This window comes from Ornithorhynchus anatinus, chromosome 17 (assembly GCF_004115215.2).
Source record: "Ornithorhynchus anatinus isolate Pmale09 chromosome 17, mOrnAna1.pri.v4, whole genome shotgun sequence".
Lineage (NCBI taxonomy): Eukaryota > Metazoa > Chordata > Mammalia > Monotremata > Ornithorhynchidae > Ornithorhynchus > Ornithorhynchus anatinus.
Window position 1 is genome coordinate 37,526,066 of NC_041744.1, and position 15,969 is coordinate 37,542,034.

Genomic DNA, 15,969 nt, shown 5'->3' on the forward strand with positions numbered 1-15,969 from the left:
CTCCATCATCCCCAGCGCATCCATCTTCTCCATCGGCCCATCACCCCCACCTTCCCTGTCGGCCCCATCTCCCCCATCATCCCCATCGCATCCCTCTTCCCCTTTGGCCCCACGCGCAAGGGCCTGGAAGTCAGAAGGGCCTAGGTTCTAATCCCAGCTCTGCCACTTGTCCGCTATGTGCCCTTGAACAAGTCACTTCACTTCGCTTCAGTTACCTCATCTGTAAAAATGGGCATTAAGACTGTGAGTCTCACATGGGACGTGAACTGTGTCTAGCCTGATGAGCTTCTACACTGGGTATATAGTAAGTGCTTAACAAATACCATGAAAAAAACCTCCCCCTTCAGTTTCCTCTCTCCCATAAGCCCCATCTCCTCCATCGGCCCCATCGCCCCCATAAATCCCATCTTCCCCATCGCCCCCATTGCACTCCACCTCCAGCAATCGATCACATTTATTGAGCACTTACTGTGCGCAAAGCACTATATTAACCACTTGAGGAGTGCACGAGATAAGGGTTGGTAGTTGGTTCCCTGCCCACAACGAGCTAACGGTCTAAAGAGGGAGACGTAGGGACATATGTGCTACGGGGCTGAAGGAGGGGTGAATAAAGGGAGAAGTCAGGGCAATGCAGGGCAAATCTCTTTTTTAGGAGGGAGTGGGAGAAGAGGAAAGGAGGGCTTGGTCGGGGAAGGCCCCATGGAGGTCGGGGGGAGAGTGATGAAGAGGGAGGGCATTCCAGGTCAGAGGCAGGATGTGGGCGAGGAGTCAGTGGCGAGATAGACAAGAGGGAGTCTATCAAGCTCATCGCCTCCCTCATTTTCCCCACCTCCCTGCAGTCGACCCTCTGTCCGAAGCCCACCTCTAGGTCCCAACCCCTGACTCACTCCTTTCCGCACCCACTCTCCCCGCCACGACCCCACCAGAAAGTGTGGTACAAAGCAGAACTCTCTGAGGTGTTCCCAAGCACCTGTCTGGCTGGCTGTCTTGTCCGCTCGCCTGGCCCCAGAGAATCAGAGAGGAAGGCCAGGGCGCTCTCCCTGAAGCAGAAGCTGTGGAAGACCGGAGTACGAAGGGGCAAACCGGACACGGCAGCACTGCCCGGTGGCGGCGGAGGGGACGGGGGAAGGGGAAGGAAGAGAAGTGAGGAGGAAGAACTCCAACCCAGACGCCCCAAGGAAGTTGCCGCACGGCTCGTGGGGAGACGGCGGGGGAGAACCCCAAGGCTCCCACTGTTGGAAACCCCCTCATTATCTCGCTTCCAAAATTCTGCCCAAATGGGGAAGCCGCGAGCCGAGAAAGGCCAGGCCCACGAGCCTAGGCCCGCCGTCCGTCCAGATCCCAGGCCCTGGCCCACTGCCGTCGGGGCCGGCCCGCCCCCGCCGCCCCGCGGCGATCCGAAGACCCCTTCAAACAGGCTCCAAACCCTTCCGGTCCCTCGGTGACTCACTCTTCACTGAAATGCCCCAGCCGAGACGAGGTGCCTTTGTCCGCCAGGCAGGGGTTGGTTTTGGATGCTTGCCTTGGCTTTGAAATGACCCCCCTCCAAAACCCCCAGCCCTTTGATCCAGGGATCTGAGACCCCCCTCCAGGGCCCCGGCCTCCGGCCTCAAAGGGTCTCCTCCGGGCAACGGTGTTGTTTCACAATTTCCTGTCCCACTGGGGCAGTCTAGCCTCTGAGCAGTCGTGCTCTGCCGCTGATCTGTGTGTTCGTGACCCCAGAATCTGGGAACTGGGAGATCTAAACTAGGTTCCCAATCCGCCCGCAGACCCTGCTCAGTGCCCAAAAGCGGCCGGTTCGCCAGCGCCCAGGGTCCGACCCACAGCCCGGGGCCTGGCCCAGTGGGTAACGGGAGGCAGGGCATGAAAAGTTTCATCATTTTACGAAGATTAACCACCAGAAGACTTACTTCTAGCACTAAAAATAACAACAGTAATCGCTGGTATTTGTTAAGCACTTATAATATGTCCAGCACTGTTCTAAGCCTTGGAAGTTAATCAGGTTGGACACAGCCCCTGTCCCACGTGGGGCTCACAGTCTTCTTTACAGGTAACAGAGAAGTGAAGTAACTTGCCCCGGGTCACACGGCAGACAAGCGATGGAGCCGGGATTAGAATCCATGACCTCCTGACTCCCAGGCCCGCACTCTATCCACTAGGCCATGTTGCCTCCTGATGGACTGGTAATTACAGGTATGTATATAAGTGCCGTGGGGCTGGGAGAGGGGAAGAAGTGCAGTGCTCTGCACACAGTAAGTGCTCGATAGATACGAGTGAATGAATGAACGAAGGGAACGAGTCAGGGTGATGCCCAAGGGAGGGGGAGACGAAGAAAGGAAAGCTTGGTCAGGGAGGGCCTCTTGGAGGAGACGGGCCTTTAGTAAGGCTTTGAAGCGGGGGGGGGGGGGGAGTAAGGGTCTGCCAGATTTGAGGAGGGAGGGCGTTCCGGGCCGGAGGCGGGACGCGGGCGAGGGGTCGGCGGCGAGGCAGACAGGACGGAGGCACAGTGAGAAGGTTAGTACTAGAGGAGGGAAGCGTGCGGGCTGGGTTGTGGTAACAGAGTAGCGAGGTGAGGCGGGGGGGGGTGAGGTGATGGAGTACTTTTCAAGCCAACGGTGAGGAATTTCTGTTCGATGCAGAGGCGGCTGGGCAACCGCCGGAGTTTTGTGAGGAGTGGGAAAAGACGTCCCGTACGTTTCCGTGGGAAGACGATCCGGGCAGCGGAGTGGAGTGGAGTGCGGAGCGGAGTGGGGAGAGCCAGGAGGTCAGCACGGAGGCTGATGCAGTAATCCAGGCGGGACAGGATGAGTGATCGTACTGGCGCGGTGGCCGTCTGGTTGGAGAGGAGAGGGCGGATTTGCAGGGCGGGCGTGCAATAAATGCTACTGGTTAATGCATCTCAACAGGACATAGCCACAGGACCCAGCAAGGGCCTGGGACTCAGAGGATCTGGGTTCTAATCCCAGCTCTGTCACTTGTCTGCTGTGTGACCTAGGGCAAGTCACCTGATTTCTCCGTACCTCGGTTCCCTCCCCCGCAGAATGGGGATTCAATATCTGTTCTTCCTACTTAGACTTTTTGTTTTGCTGTCTCCCCCGTTTGGACCGTGAGCCCGTTACTGGGCAGGGATGATCTCTATCTGTTGCCCAATTGTACGTTCCAAGCGCTTAGTACAGCGCTCTGCATGTAGTAAGCGCTCAATAAATACAATCGAATGAATGAATCTTGGCCATACCGCAGCGCTTGGCACACAGCAAGCACTTAACGGATAGTATTATCATTACTATTAGTTATTACTATTATTTTGTGAGCGCATGCCATACCCTGAGCTTCTTCTGTAACAATCCAATTGTCAGGAGCACCACCTTCGAACCAGGAAATAACTGCCAATCAATCTATCGGTAGTATTTATTGAGCACTTACTCTATGCAGAGCACTGTACTAAGTGCCTGGGAGAGTACAATATAACAGAGTTGGCATGCAACAACCACTCAGAGAAGAACAGGTAAACAGGGAGTTGAAGAATGTCTGAAAAACGAGTCAGAAAAATGTGGTAACATACACCTCTACCCGATGCTTTCCAACTGCTCCGTCTCAGCGTGGCTCAGTGGAAAGAGTCCAGGCTTGGGAGCCGGAGGTCATGAGTTCTAATCCCGGCTCCGCCACGTGCCAGCTGTGTGACCCTGGGCAAGTCACTTCACTTCTCTGGGCCTCAGTTACCTCATCGGTGAAATGGGGATTAAGACTGTGAGCCCCACGTGGGACAACCTGATTACTTTGTATCTCCCCCAGTGCTTAGAACAGTGCTTGGCACATAGTAAGCGCTTAACAAATACCATTATTATTATTATTTTCATCAGACAGGACCTCCAGACTCACTCCTTATTTTCTAAAGGGACCCTCGGAAGAGGTCACCAGGTTACCTCAAGGGAGCGAGGCTTGGGAAGGAATCCCAAGGGGATGGAAACCAGCAGAAAGGAATGACTGAATTCCAACTGAATTCCCAGAATTTTTCCCTATCTTTATTAACAATAAAAATTATAATAGTAACTGTGGTATTTGTTAAGCACTTACAAGGCACTGTACTATGCCCTGGAGTTGGACCCAGTCCATGACCCACACGGAGCTCACAGTCGTAATCCCCACTTTACGGATGAGGGAACTGAGGCAGAGAGAGGTTAGGTGACTCGCTCAAGGTCACACAGCAGACAAGTAGCAGAACTGGGATTAGAACCCAGGTCCTCTCACTCCCAGGCCTGTGTTCTATCCACTAGGCCATGCTGCCTTGTACCAGAAGGCCCCTCCAGCATTCTCCCCTCTCTGTAAGGACCTGGAAAGTCATCCCGACCTCAGGGCACTTCCTCCGGGAGCCCCTTCCCGCTGGAAGATGCAACACTAGACTGCCCGACGGGTTATGAACTCAGGTGCCGGGATGGCCCCGGGACGCCGGTGAGACGCCCGCCTCAGAGAGGAGCTCAGAGAGGGCGGCGGCGGCCCGGGCAGTGGACTCCGGCACCAGTCGGGCATCAGAAGGTAAGGTCCGGGCGAATTGCCTGCCTCAGAGAGGAGGCCAGAGGGGGCTGAGGCCCAGTCGGGCTGAAACACGGCTCAAAGCGACAACGTGGCCTGCCCATATCAGAAGTGGCACCTGACAGAACAGGGGGCCGGGGAGGGATGTGCAGAGAACCGCCCCAGGGTCAGGCATCCACGACACGACATCATGGGGCAAGGGCATCTCTGGACACTTCGGGGAGGTCAAACAGCCAAAGCCTTGTCCCATCTCAACCAAACAGCGCAATTTTATCGGGCCTGGCCTCTCCTCTGCAGCTCCCTCATGCTTAATACAGTGCCCGGAGCTTAATACTGTGACCGGCACACAGTAAGCGCTTAACCGATACCCTCAGCAGCAGCAGCATAACGGCAGGATTGGCTGGGAAACGTTATTGGAGGATGTTGAGGGAACGAAGCAATAGGGGTAATACTCTAATCCTGGCTTCGCCGACAGTGTCCTCTCCGGGCTCTCCTCCTAGCCCTCTGGCCGCTCAACCCGTCTCTTTCACGGACTCTTCCTCTGCCTTCCCCCCAACTGTGGGAGGTTCTCAAGGTTCAGTTGTGGGTTTCCTATTCTCCACCTACATCCACTCTCTTGGAGGACTGATTCAGTCCCACGGCTTCAACTGCCATCTCGAAGGGGATGGTTCCCAAATCTCCATCTCCGGCCCCGATCTCTCTCCTTCTCTGCAGTCTCACATTTCCTCCGGCCTTCGGGACCGCTTGGCTGTCCCACCGACACCTCAAAACTTAACATGTCCAAAACAGAGCTCCTCATCTTCCCACCGAAACCTTGCGCTCCTCCATCTTTCCCATCACTGTAAACAGAACCACCATCCTCAATTTATCAATCATATTCATTGAGCACTTATTACGGGCACAGCACCGTACTAAGCGCTTAGGGGAGTATAACACAACAGAGTTGGTAGACGCAGTCCCTGCCCATAACGAACTCACGGTCCAGGTGGGGAGACCGACACTAATATAAATAAATTGTGGATACGTACAAAAATGCTGCGGAGTTGAGAGAGGGGTGAATAAAGGGAGCAAATCAGGGTGACGCAGAGGGAGTGAAAAAAGAGGAAATGGAGCTTAGTTATTAATATAAATAAATTATAGATATGTAGATAAATGCTGCAGAGTTGAGAGGGGGGTGAATAAAGGGAGCAAATCAGGGTGATGCGGAAGAGAGTGAAAAAAGAGGAAATGAGAGCTTAGTTAAGGAAGGTCTATTAGAGGAGATGTTCTCGATATGGGAATATGTCTGCTAATTCTCTTGTACTGTTCTCTCCCAAGCGCTTACTACAGTGCTCTGCAGATAGTGCACACTCAATAAATACCACTGATTGATTAATGATCCTATCCCACCTTGACTACTGCATCAGTCTCCTTACTGACCTGCCTGCCTCCCGTCTCTCCCCACTTCAGCCCATATTTCACTCTGCTGCCTGAATCACTCTTTTCTAAAAACCGTTCAGTCCACGTCTCCCCACTCAAGAACGCCCAGGGGTCGCCCATCCACCTCTGCACCAGACACAAACTCCTTAGCATCGGCTCTAAAGCGCTAGATCAATTTGCCCCCACCTAACTTGCCGCACTGATTTCCGTCTACGACCCGGCGCATTCATTTTGTTCCTTTAATGTCAATCTCAGCACTGACCCCTCATCCACATCCAGCCTGTAGCCTGGAACTCCCTCCCCTTCGTATCTAACAGACCACTACTCACCAACCTTATTAAAATCACACCTCCTCCAAGAGGCCTTCCCCAACTAAGCCCTCTCTCCCTTTTCCGTCACCCTGGCACTTGGATTTCTACCGTTTATTCAGCCCACCCTCTGTCCCACAGCACTTCGGAACACATCCATAATTTTAATGCTCGCCTCCCCCTCTAGACTATAAGTTCACGGTGGGCAGGGAACACATCTACCAACACTGTTATATCGTGCTTTCCTAAGCGCTTAGAACAGTGCTCTGCACACATTAAGCACTTAATAAATACCACTGACTGATAGTAATAGGAGTAGCCGGTGAAGCGTTTACCGGAGCGTCCGCTTGATGCGATGCACTGTACTAGGTGCTTGGGAAGTGCAGAAAAAAGTGACACATTCCCCGCCCACAAAGAGATGACACTCTACGGGGTAGACAAACAGAAAAATCTTTACCATTAGAGCGGTCAGAATCGACAACGGAGTACGCATACGCATGCGTGTCCGTGTGCCGAGTCAGCTATAAACAAGTGTGTAAGGACCGAGTCAGGCAACGGGATAATATGGCTCCCGGTGCTGGAGACCAATTGGACAGGGTGAGGTTTTAGGAGGATTTTAGAGTGAAACAAAGTTTTCGTGCTCCAAACCAGCACCAAGACCAGGGAGGAGACATCAGCTACCCTACCCCCTTGCCCATCCGGCCTCTCCACTCTGTGTAGATCTTGACCGAGCGGGGAAGCGCAGTTAATTTTCACCTTCCCCAAAGCTCCGGGGCCTTGGAGCAGCAGAGAAGCAGCAGAGAAGCAGCAGAGAAGCAGAGAAGCAGCGTGGCTCCGTGGAAAGAGCACGGGCTTCGGAGTCAGAGGTCATGAGTTCGAATCCCAGCTCTGCCACTTGTCAGCTGTGTGACTGTGGGCAAGTCACTTCACTTCTCTGGGCCTCAGTTACCTCATCTGTAAAATGGGGATTAAGACTGTGAGCCCCATGTGGGACAACCTGATTCCCCTATGTCTACCCCAGCGCTTAGAACAGTGCTCTGCACATAGTAAGCGCTTAACAAATACCAACATTATTATTATTGGTCCCTCTAGACTGTAAGATTGTCGTGGGCAGGGAATGTGTTTACCAATTCTGTTGTACTATATTCTCCCAAGCGCTTAGAACAGTGCTCTGCCACAGTCAGCGCTCAATAAACACCATTGACTGACCACTCGGCTACTTCACTGCCAGTAGCGTCTCGATCAGAAGATGGACAGAGAAACCAGTCTTCAATTTTGCTGCTCGCAAAGCACTCTACTAAGCATCTGGAAAAACACGGAGTCAGTGGACACAATTCCCGCCCTTCTGGAGCTTGCAATCCAGGGGGAGAGACAGATGGTGGAGAAGTTGAAACATGCTCAGAGGCCACTGTCCTCGATTCCCCTGAGAGTTGGCCCATTAATCTAGGGAAGAAAAAGTCCAAACACCGGAAGAATCTAATTCTCCATTCCACTGGTCCCCTAGTCCGTAAAAGAGTAGAATCAGCGGGACCTAGTAAAAAGATCACAGGGGTGGGAGTCGAAACCCGCGTTCTAATCCCAGTTTTGCCAAGCTGCCCGCCACTTCTCGGCTGTGTGGCCTGGAGCAGATCAATTAACCTCTCTCTGCCTCAGTTTTTCATCTGTAAAATGGAGATTAAACATCTGTTTTCCCTCCTTCTGTGACTGTGAGTCCCATTTGGGACGGGGATGTGATCTGTTTGAGAAACAGTGTGGCCTAGTGGAAAGAGCCTAGGGCAGGGAGTGAGAATAATAACAGTAATTAATAATAACAGTGGTATTCGTTAAGTGCTTACTATGTACCAGACGCTGTTCTAAGCACTGGGGTAGATACCCGGTAATTAGGTTGGACACGGTACTTGGGTTCCAATTCTGGCTCTGCCACTTGTCTGCTGTGTGACCTCGGGCAAGGCATTTAACTTTTCCGTGCTCCAGTCCTCACACTTGCAAAAATGGGGGTTCGATACCCGTGTCTCCTTTCTACTCAGACTGTGAGCCCCAAGGGGGACCCGATGATCTTGAATCCACCTCAGCGCTTAGTAGAGTGTTTGGTACCTAGTAAGTTCTTAACAAAACCACAATCATTATTACATTACACAGTAGGTGCCGGACCTTTTTGTTACGATCATTATTAGATACGATCCCCGCCCCGAAGGATGGTACAATCCAACGGGAGCGGCCAACGACGAAATACACTACAGCTAGGGAGACATATGTTTCCGCACTTCCAAGAAGCAGCACGGCCCAATGGATAGAGCCCGGGCCTGCGAGTCAGAAGGACCTGGGTTCTAACCCCGGCTCCGACACTTGTCTACCCCGTGACCCAGGGCAGGTCGCTCCACTTCTCTGCGCCTCCAGTCACGCCGTCGGTCAAATGGGGATTAACAGTTGGGAGCGCCACGTGGGACCGGGATCGGGTCCTGAGTCATCGGCTCGTATCCACCGCAGAGGTTAGAACGATGCAGAGTGGCTCAGTGGAAAGAGCCCGGGCTTGGGAGTCGGAGGTCATGAGTTCGAATCCCAGCTCTGCCACTTGCCAGCCGTGTGACCGTGGGCAAGTCGCCTCACTTCTCTGGGCCTCAGTGACCTCATCTGGAAAATGGGGATTGACTGGGAGCCTCACGTGGGACGACCTGATGACCCTGGATCTCCCCCAGCGCTTAGAACAGTGCTCTGCACATAGTAAGCGCTTAACAAATACCAACATTATTATTAAGAAATAGCATCATCATTCATCCATCCATCCATCATCCCTGCTCTGCCACTCGTCAGCTGCGTGACGGTGGGCAAGTCACAACTTCTCTGGGCCTCAGTGACCTCATCTGTCAAATGGGGATTAACTGGGAGCCTCACGGGGGACAACCCGATGACCCTGCATCTCCCCCAGCGCTTAGAACAGTGCTCTGCACACAGTAAGCGCTTAACAAATACCAACATCATTACTATTATATCCAGTCCATTACCCTCGCCTGAGCGGGGGTGGGGTGGAGGGATGCCCAGAGGGCAGTCCCTGGTCCCCCAAACCCACAGGGGGGTGGGGGGAGAAAGGTGGGGTCGGGAATGGGCGTGGTCTGGGTGGGGGCGTGTCCGAACGGTGGGCGTGGTCTAAAAGGGGCGTCTCCTCGGAAGGGGCGTGACCTAAGAAGGAGGCGAGGCACGTGAGGGGCGTGGGCTAGAAAGGAGGTGTGGCCTATGTGGGGTGCGGCCCGAGAGGGCGTGGCCTGCGTGGGGGGCGTGGCTTAAGGGGATGGTGCGTGCGATGGGCGTGGTCTAGAAAGGCCTAGGAGGGGCGTGGCCAGAGAGGTGCGGCGCCTAAGTAGGAGGCGTGGCCTAAGAAGGAGGCGAGGCAGGCGAGGGGCGTGGCCTCGGAAGGAGGTGTGGCCTAGAAGGGGTGTGACCCCCGAGAGGGCGTGGCCTAAGTAGGGGGGCGTGGCCAAAGAAGGCGGCGCGACACGAGAGGGGCGTGGTCGAGGAGGAGGCGTGGCCCGCGAAGGGGCGTGGCCCGTCTTGCCGGCTCCGGCGATAGGCCGCCGGGGCCACGTGCCCCATCTGCTGTTCCCCCGCCAGCCAATGAGCGGGCGGAGGGCGCCCATTCATCCCGCCGAGGAAGCGTGCGGCCCGCCCGGCCCCACCACCCCCCCCCCCCCGGCCGGCCTCCCGCTGTCTCTCCCTCCTTTCCTCCCTCCCGCCCGGGGCGGCACTCACGGCAGTCCTCCTCGTCGCTGTTGTCCAGGCAGTCGTCGTCCTCGTCGCACTTCCAGACGGCGGGGATGCAGCGCTCGTTCCGGCACTGGAACTGCCTGTCGTCGCACGGCTTGGCCCCTGGGGAGCCAGGGCCGGAGGGTCGGGCCGGGGCCGGGGCCGGGACCGGGGCCGGGCCATCCCTCCCCCGGCCCGCCACCCGCTCGGAGGCTCGGACACGGAGGCGCACCCGCACCCGCACCCACACCCCGGCGCGGAGACGGCCGCGGCCCACCGACAGGCGGCCACATGCACACGCGGCGGCGGACGCCCGGTCCCCGGGCACACACCCGCTCCCGGGGGCCCGGCCGGGGACGGCCCGAGCGCTGCACAAATACGCCCCGATGAAACGACCGGACGCAGCCCCCCGCTCACCCGCTCGGGCAGCGCCAGGCGGGCGGACCCGCCCGGGGCCCGGCGAGGGGAGGGCGGAGGGGGCCCCGCGGCGGCGGCGGCGGCGGGCCGGGGATGCGGGCTCCGCCGGGCACGCGGGCACGCGGGGGAGGCGCACGGGCGGGGAGGGGCGGGGCGGGGCGGGAGGCCGCACCTGGGCCGGCGCGGTGCATCCGGACGAGCAGGAGCAGCAGCAGCGGCAGGCGGAGGAGCGGCGGCAGCCCCATGGCGGGGGGCGCGGGGGGCGCGGGGGCCCCCGCAGGGCGGCGGGCGGCCGCCGGCCCGCAGCCCCTGGCGCTGGCCCGGCGGACGGTGCGGTGCGGGGCTGCGGGTGGCGGCCGCCGCTCCTCCTCGCTGCATTTCAAGCGGAGCCGGTGACGCGGGGGCGGGGGCGGGATCGCCGGGCCCGGGACCCGCCCCTCCGGCCCCGACGCGGGGACCCGCCCCCGCCCGCCCTCCGGCCACGCCCTTCGCAGCCATCCCTTCGATATTCGCTCCGTAGTATATTTATCGAGCGCTTACGAGGGGCAGAGCACCCGACTAAGCGCTGGGAACGCACCGATCGGAAACAGAGACAGTCCCTGCCCTCGGGCGGCCGCACAGTCTAAGCGGGGCCAGGCGGACCGACGAGAACAATGGCCATAGATACAATCGAGGGCAAGAACGTCTCGTTTAAGCAATAGCAGATAAATAGACTCAGGGAGATGTACAGCTCATGAAACAAAATTAATAGGGTGATGAAGGTATATCCGGTCGAGCGGACGAGTCGAGTGCTGAAGGGACGGCAAGGGAGAGGGGGAGGAGCAGAGGGAAAGGGGGGAGAAGACGGTTTAGCTGCGGGGAGGTGAAGGGGGGGTAAAGGGGAAGCTCAGGCTCAGTCGGGCCACGCCCTTCACAGTCCTTCCTTCCGTAGTATTTTTCAATAATGATGCTGGCGTCGGTTAAGCCCTTCCTGGGTGCCGAGCGCTGTTCTAAGCGCTGGGGGAGACACAGGGTCATCAGGTGGTCCCACGCGAGGCTCACGGCCTTCATCCCCCTCTGACAGAGGAGGTCGCTGAGGCCCAGAGAAGCGAAGTGACTGGCCCACGGTCACACGGCTGACATGGGCCAGAGCCGGGACTCGAACCCGTCCCCTCGGACTCCCAAGCCCGGGCTCTTGCCACTGAGCCACGCTGCAGAGCGCTGTACTAAGCGCTTGGAATGGACAAATCGGCAACAGTCTCAGGCCCCCGCCCCCAGGCCGGCAGACCCCGCCTCCCACCGCCGCGGGCCCCGCCCCCAGTGTCTCCGCGAGCGAGAAGCCGCGGGGCTCCGGAGAAAGAGCCCAGGCTTGGGAGTCCGAGGTCACGGGTTCGAATCCCGCCTCCGCCACCTGTCAGCTGTTTGACTGTGGGCCGGTCACTTCACTTCCCGGGGCCTCAGTGACCTCATCTGTAACACGGGGATGAAGACTGGGAGCCCCACGTGGGACAACCTGATGATCCTGTCTACCCCAGCGCTTAGAACGGTGCCCTGCACATAGTAAGCGCTTAACAAGCACCAACATTAGTAGTATTTTTATTCTCTGGGCCTCAGTGACCTCCTCTGTAAAATGGGGATGAAGACTGGGAGCTTGTTTTTACGAGATGTTCTTCCCCTCGACTCTATTTATCGCCACTGTTCTCGTCTGTCCGTCTCCCCCGATTAGACCGTAAGCCCGTCAAACGGCAGGGACTGTCACTATCTTGCCGAATTGTCCATTCCAAGCGCTTAGTACAGTGCTCTGCACATAGTAAGCGCTCAATAAATACTATTGAATGAATGAATGAATGACCCTGTATCTCCCCCAGCGCCTAGAACAGTGCTCTGCACATAGTGAGCGCTTAACAAATACCAACATTATTATTATTATTATTGTTAGGCCCCGCCCCCAGCCGCCGACCAGCCCCATTTTACAGATTCATTCCTTCATTCCTTCACTCCACCGGATTTACTGAGCCCCGACTGTGTGCAGAGCCCTGGACCGAGCGGTTGGAATGGACCATTGGGCCGCAGCCGGAGACCGTCCCCGCCCCACACACCGACTCACAAGCCTACAAGGGGGCAGCGTGGCTCCGTGGAAAAGCCCGGGTTTAGGAGTCAGAGGTCGTGGGTTCGAATCCCGGCTCCGCCACCTGTCAGCTGGGTGACTTTGGGCAAGTCACGTCGCCCCTCGACTCCCTCAGTTTGTAAAATGGGGATGGAGATCGTGAGCCTCACGCGGGACCACCGGATGACCCTGTGTCTACCCCAGCGCTTAGAACGGTGCTAGGCACCTCGTAAGCGCTTAACAAACACCAACATTATGATTCTTATTAAGGAAGAGAAAGCAGATCGGGTTGGACACGGTCCCTGTCCTACGTGGGGCTCTCAGTCTCGATTCCCATTTTCCAGATGAGGGAACTGAGGCACAGAGAAGTGAAGGGACTCGCCCAGGGTCACAGAGCAGACAAGTGGCGGAGCCGGGATCAGAACCCATGACCGTCTGATTCCCAGCCCATACTCACTGGGCCTCCAGCTCAACCACACTTCTCCCCCTTCAAAGCCCTACTGAAGGCTCGCCTCCTCCGGGATGCCTTCCCAGACTGAGGCCCCCTTTTCCTCCGCTCCCCCCATCACCCCTACTCTCTCCCTCTGCTCTCCCCTCTTCCCCGCCCCACAGCACTTGTGTATATACGTACATATATATTTTTCTATTCGTATTAATGATGTGTATCTATCTATAATTCTATTTCTTTATATTGATGCTATCGTTGCCTGTTTACTTGTTTTGCTGTCTGTCTCCCCCTTTCTTGACTGTGAGCCCATTGTGGGCAGGGACTGTCTCTCTTTGTGGCCCAACTGTACTTTCCGAGCACCTAGTACAGTGCCCTGCACACCGTAAGTGCTCGATGAATACAATTGAGTGAATAAATGAGTGAATAAATTGAATGAATAATTAAATCTCACCTGTCTGGCCGCTGACCCCCAGCTCACGTCCTGCCTCTGGCCTGCAACGCCCCTCCCTCCTCAGATCCCCCAGACAGTGACTCTCCCCCCAAAACCCTTCAAAGCCTTACTGAAAGCCCATCTCCTCCAAGAGGCCTTCCCAGACTAAACCCCACTTTTCCTCGTCTCCCACTGCCTTCTGCCTCACCCTGACTTGCTCCCTTTATTCATCCCCACTCTCCCAGTCCCACGACACTTATGTATCTGTCATTTTATTTATTTATATTGATATCTGTTTATTTATATTGATGTCTGCCTCCCTCCCCAAGACGGTGAGCTCGTTGTGGGCAAGTATTGTCGCTGTTTATTGTTGTATGGTATCTTTCCCAAGTGCTTAGTACAGGGCTCTGCACACAGTAAGCGCGTAATAAATTGGAATGAATGAATGAACCGCCGGCGGGAGTTGGGAAGGGCCAGAGCCCAGGTCCCCGACCTCCACAGCGACCTTCGATTCCGACTGCCGGGTGAGCCGGGGTCGAGGAGGGATAATAATAATAATAATTATGGTATTTGTTAAGCACTTACTATGTGCCAGGAAACCCAGAATCCCCGTGGAGGAAAAAAACCCGCCTCTTCCCCACCTTCCCCGCAACGGTAGCCAGGAGCAATTAAGAGCTGAAGTCCCATGCCGGTAATTACGCACTAGCTCGGTTTTCCTCCTCGGTTTCGTGACTGAAGACATGGCCATCTCTATCAGCTGTTGCAATAGAAACCCCCCAAGTCCCCCAAATCGCACAATCTGGAGAAAACGGAAGAAAATCGGAGAAGCAGCGTGGCTCAGTGGAAAGAGCATGGGCTTTGGAGTCAGGGATCATGAGTTCGAATCCCAGCTCTGCCACTTGTCGGCTGTGTGACTGTGGGCAAGTCACTTAACTTCTCTGCGCCTCAGTTCCCTCATCTGTAAAATGGGGATTAAGACTGTGAGCCCCACATGGGACAATCTGATTCCCCTATGTCTACCCCAGCGCTTAGAACAGTGCTCGGCACATAGTAAGCGCTTAACAAATACCAACATTATTATTATTATTAGACCCAGGGAAGGTCAGCCTCGTGGCCCATTCAGCTTAGGACTTGATCTCCCACCGGGAACACTCAGGTGCTAGCCCCTGGCTTACCTATCTACCTGCCTTACCTACCCATCCATCTATTTATGGATTGGAACAACCCTCCCCTTGGTCACAACACTCCTGGCTCTCCCATTTACTCCCTCAATTTTCCCTTCAGAGTCCCAATTTAGCTATCTTGCCAACCAAGGTTATCAAATTTAATCAAACCCCTCTGGGTCTGACCGATATCTCCAGCTCCCCAGCTCCCCAGCTCCCCAGGGGAAGGAATTCCTCATGCTTATCCCCCCCGCCGGAGAAGTGTCTCCTGCTATTCTTCACCCCACCTTCCAAGTTCCATGGATGGGAGACTGAGGAATTTGGAGGACAAATTTGCTTACCCTGCGGATCTCGACTCAACCCGGTTGAGCCTGGGTTTCTCCTGCCTGAAGACCAGAGCCTTTCTGGCTCGGAGCAGTGTTCGAAGGAGCTAAAAGGACCCGAAACTGGGGAGTCTGAGGGATAAAAGCAAATATTGTTGAACAGTTTTGGAACCAAATACTGAGCCTTGCGGGAGAAGATTGGATGGCTATTCATTTGCTGTGGGGGAGCTGAAAGGAGAGGCTTTTCTGGGAGAAAGCACAGGACTTGGGATCATGAAAAAACAAATGATATCTTGGAGGGAGGGAGGGAGGGAGGGAGAAAGGAGAGCATAGAACTGTAATTGTAAAACCTTTTAATAGGTAATTAATATTTAATTATGAGCTGTTTTTATACTATCCACTCTTGCTATCACTCAGCCATTCGTGTTTATTGAACGCTTACTTGTGTGCAGAGCTCTGTACTAAGCGCTCGGGAGAGTACAATATAACAATATAGAGTTGGTAGATATGTTCCATGCTCACAACAAGCTGACAGTCTAGGGGGAATATAAAATATAATATAAAGAAAAATATCCCCTGTTATAGGCCAGGAATAATAATGATGGCATTTGTTAAGCCCTTACTAGGTGCCAGGCACTGTATTAAGCACTGAGGTGGGTACAAGGAAATCAGTTTTGGACACAGTCCCTGTCCTACACGGGGCTCATAGTCTCAATCCCCATTTTACAGATGAGGTACCTGAGGCACAGAGAAGTGAAGTGACTTACCCAAGGTCATACAGCAGACAGGTGGGGGAGCTGGGATTCGAACCCATGACCTTCTGGCTCCCAAGCCCGTGCTCCATCCACTACACCACGCTGCTTCATCCGAATGGCTCCAGTCCCTTGATCGGCCCAAGCATTCAGTGCGGTGCTCTGCACACACTAAGCGCTCAATAAACACTATTGATGGATTGATCGATTGATCCTGGTTGTTCTTCTCTGTGTCTTCTCTAACTCTACCATGTTGTTCTGTGAGCCGACCCTCACGTGTCCCTCTCCAAACAAGCTTCATCTGCTCAGTCCTACCTCCATCCGACCCCCTTAACAGGAAGTTGCAAATCCCAGC

The 15,969-nt window shown here is 55.4% G+C and overlaps 1 protein-coding gene across 3 annotated transcripts in view; it reads right to left on the reverse strand.

Annotated features, from left to right (window-relative positions):
• Positions 1-10,657, reverse strand: part of LRP8 (LDL receptor related protein 8) — a 130,628-nt gene extending 119,971 nt beyond the window's left edge. For all 3 annotated transcript variants that reach the window (XR_003765720.1, XM_029082343.1, XM_029082342.2), the window contains exons 1-2: positions 10,585-10,657; positions 10,002-10,118 (exon numbers count right to left, since the gene is read on the reverse strand). Coding sequence is in view for 2 of the 3 variants with exons in the window: in XM_029082343.1 (XP_028938176.1) it covers positions 10,002-10,118; positions 10,585-10,657 (190 nt within the window). In the remaining variant the exon portion in view is untranslated. The remainder of the gene's footprint in view (positions 1-10,001; positions 10,119-10,584) is intronic.
• Between the last annotated feature and the right edge of the window lie 5,312 nt (positions 10,658-15,969).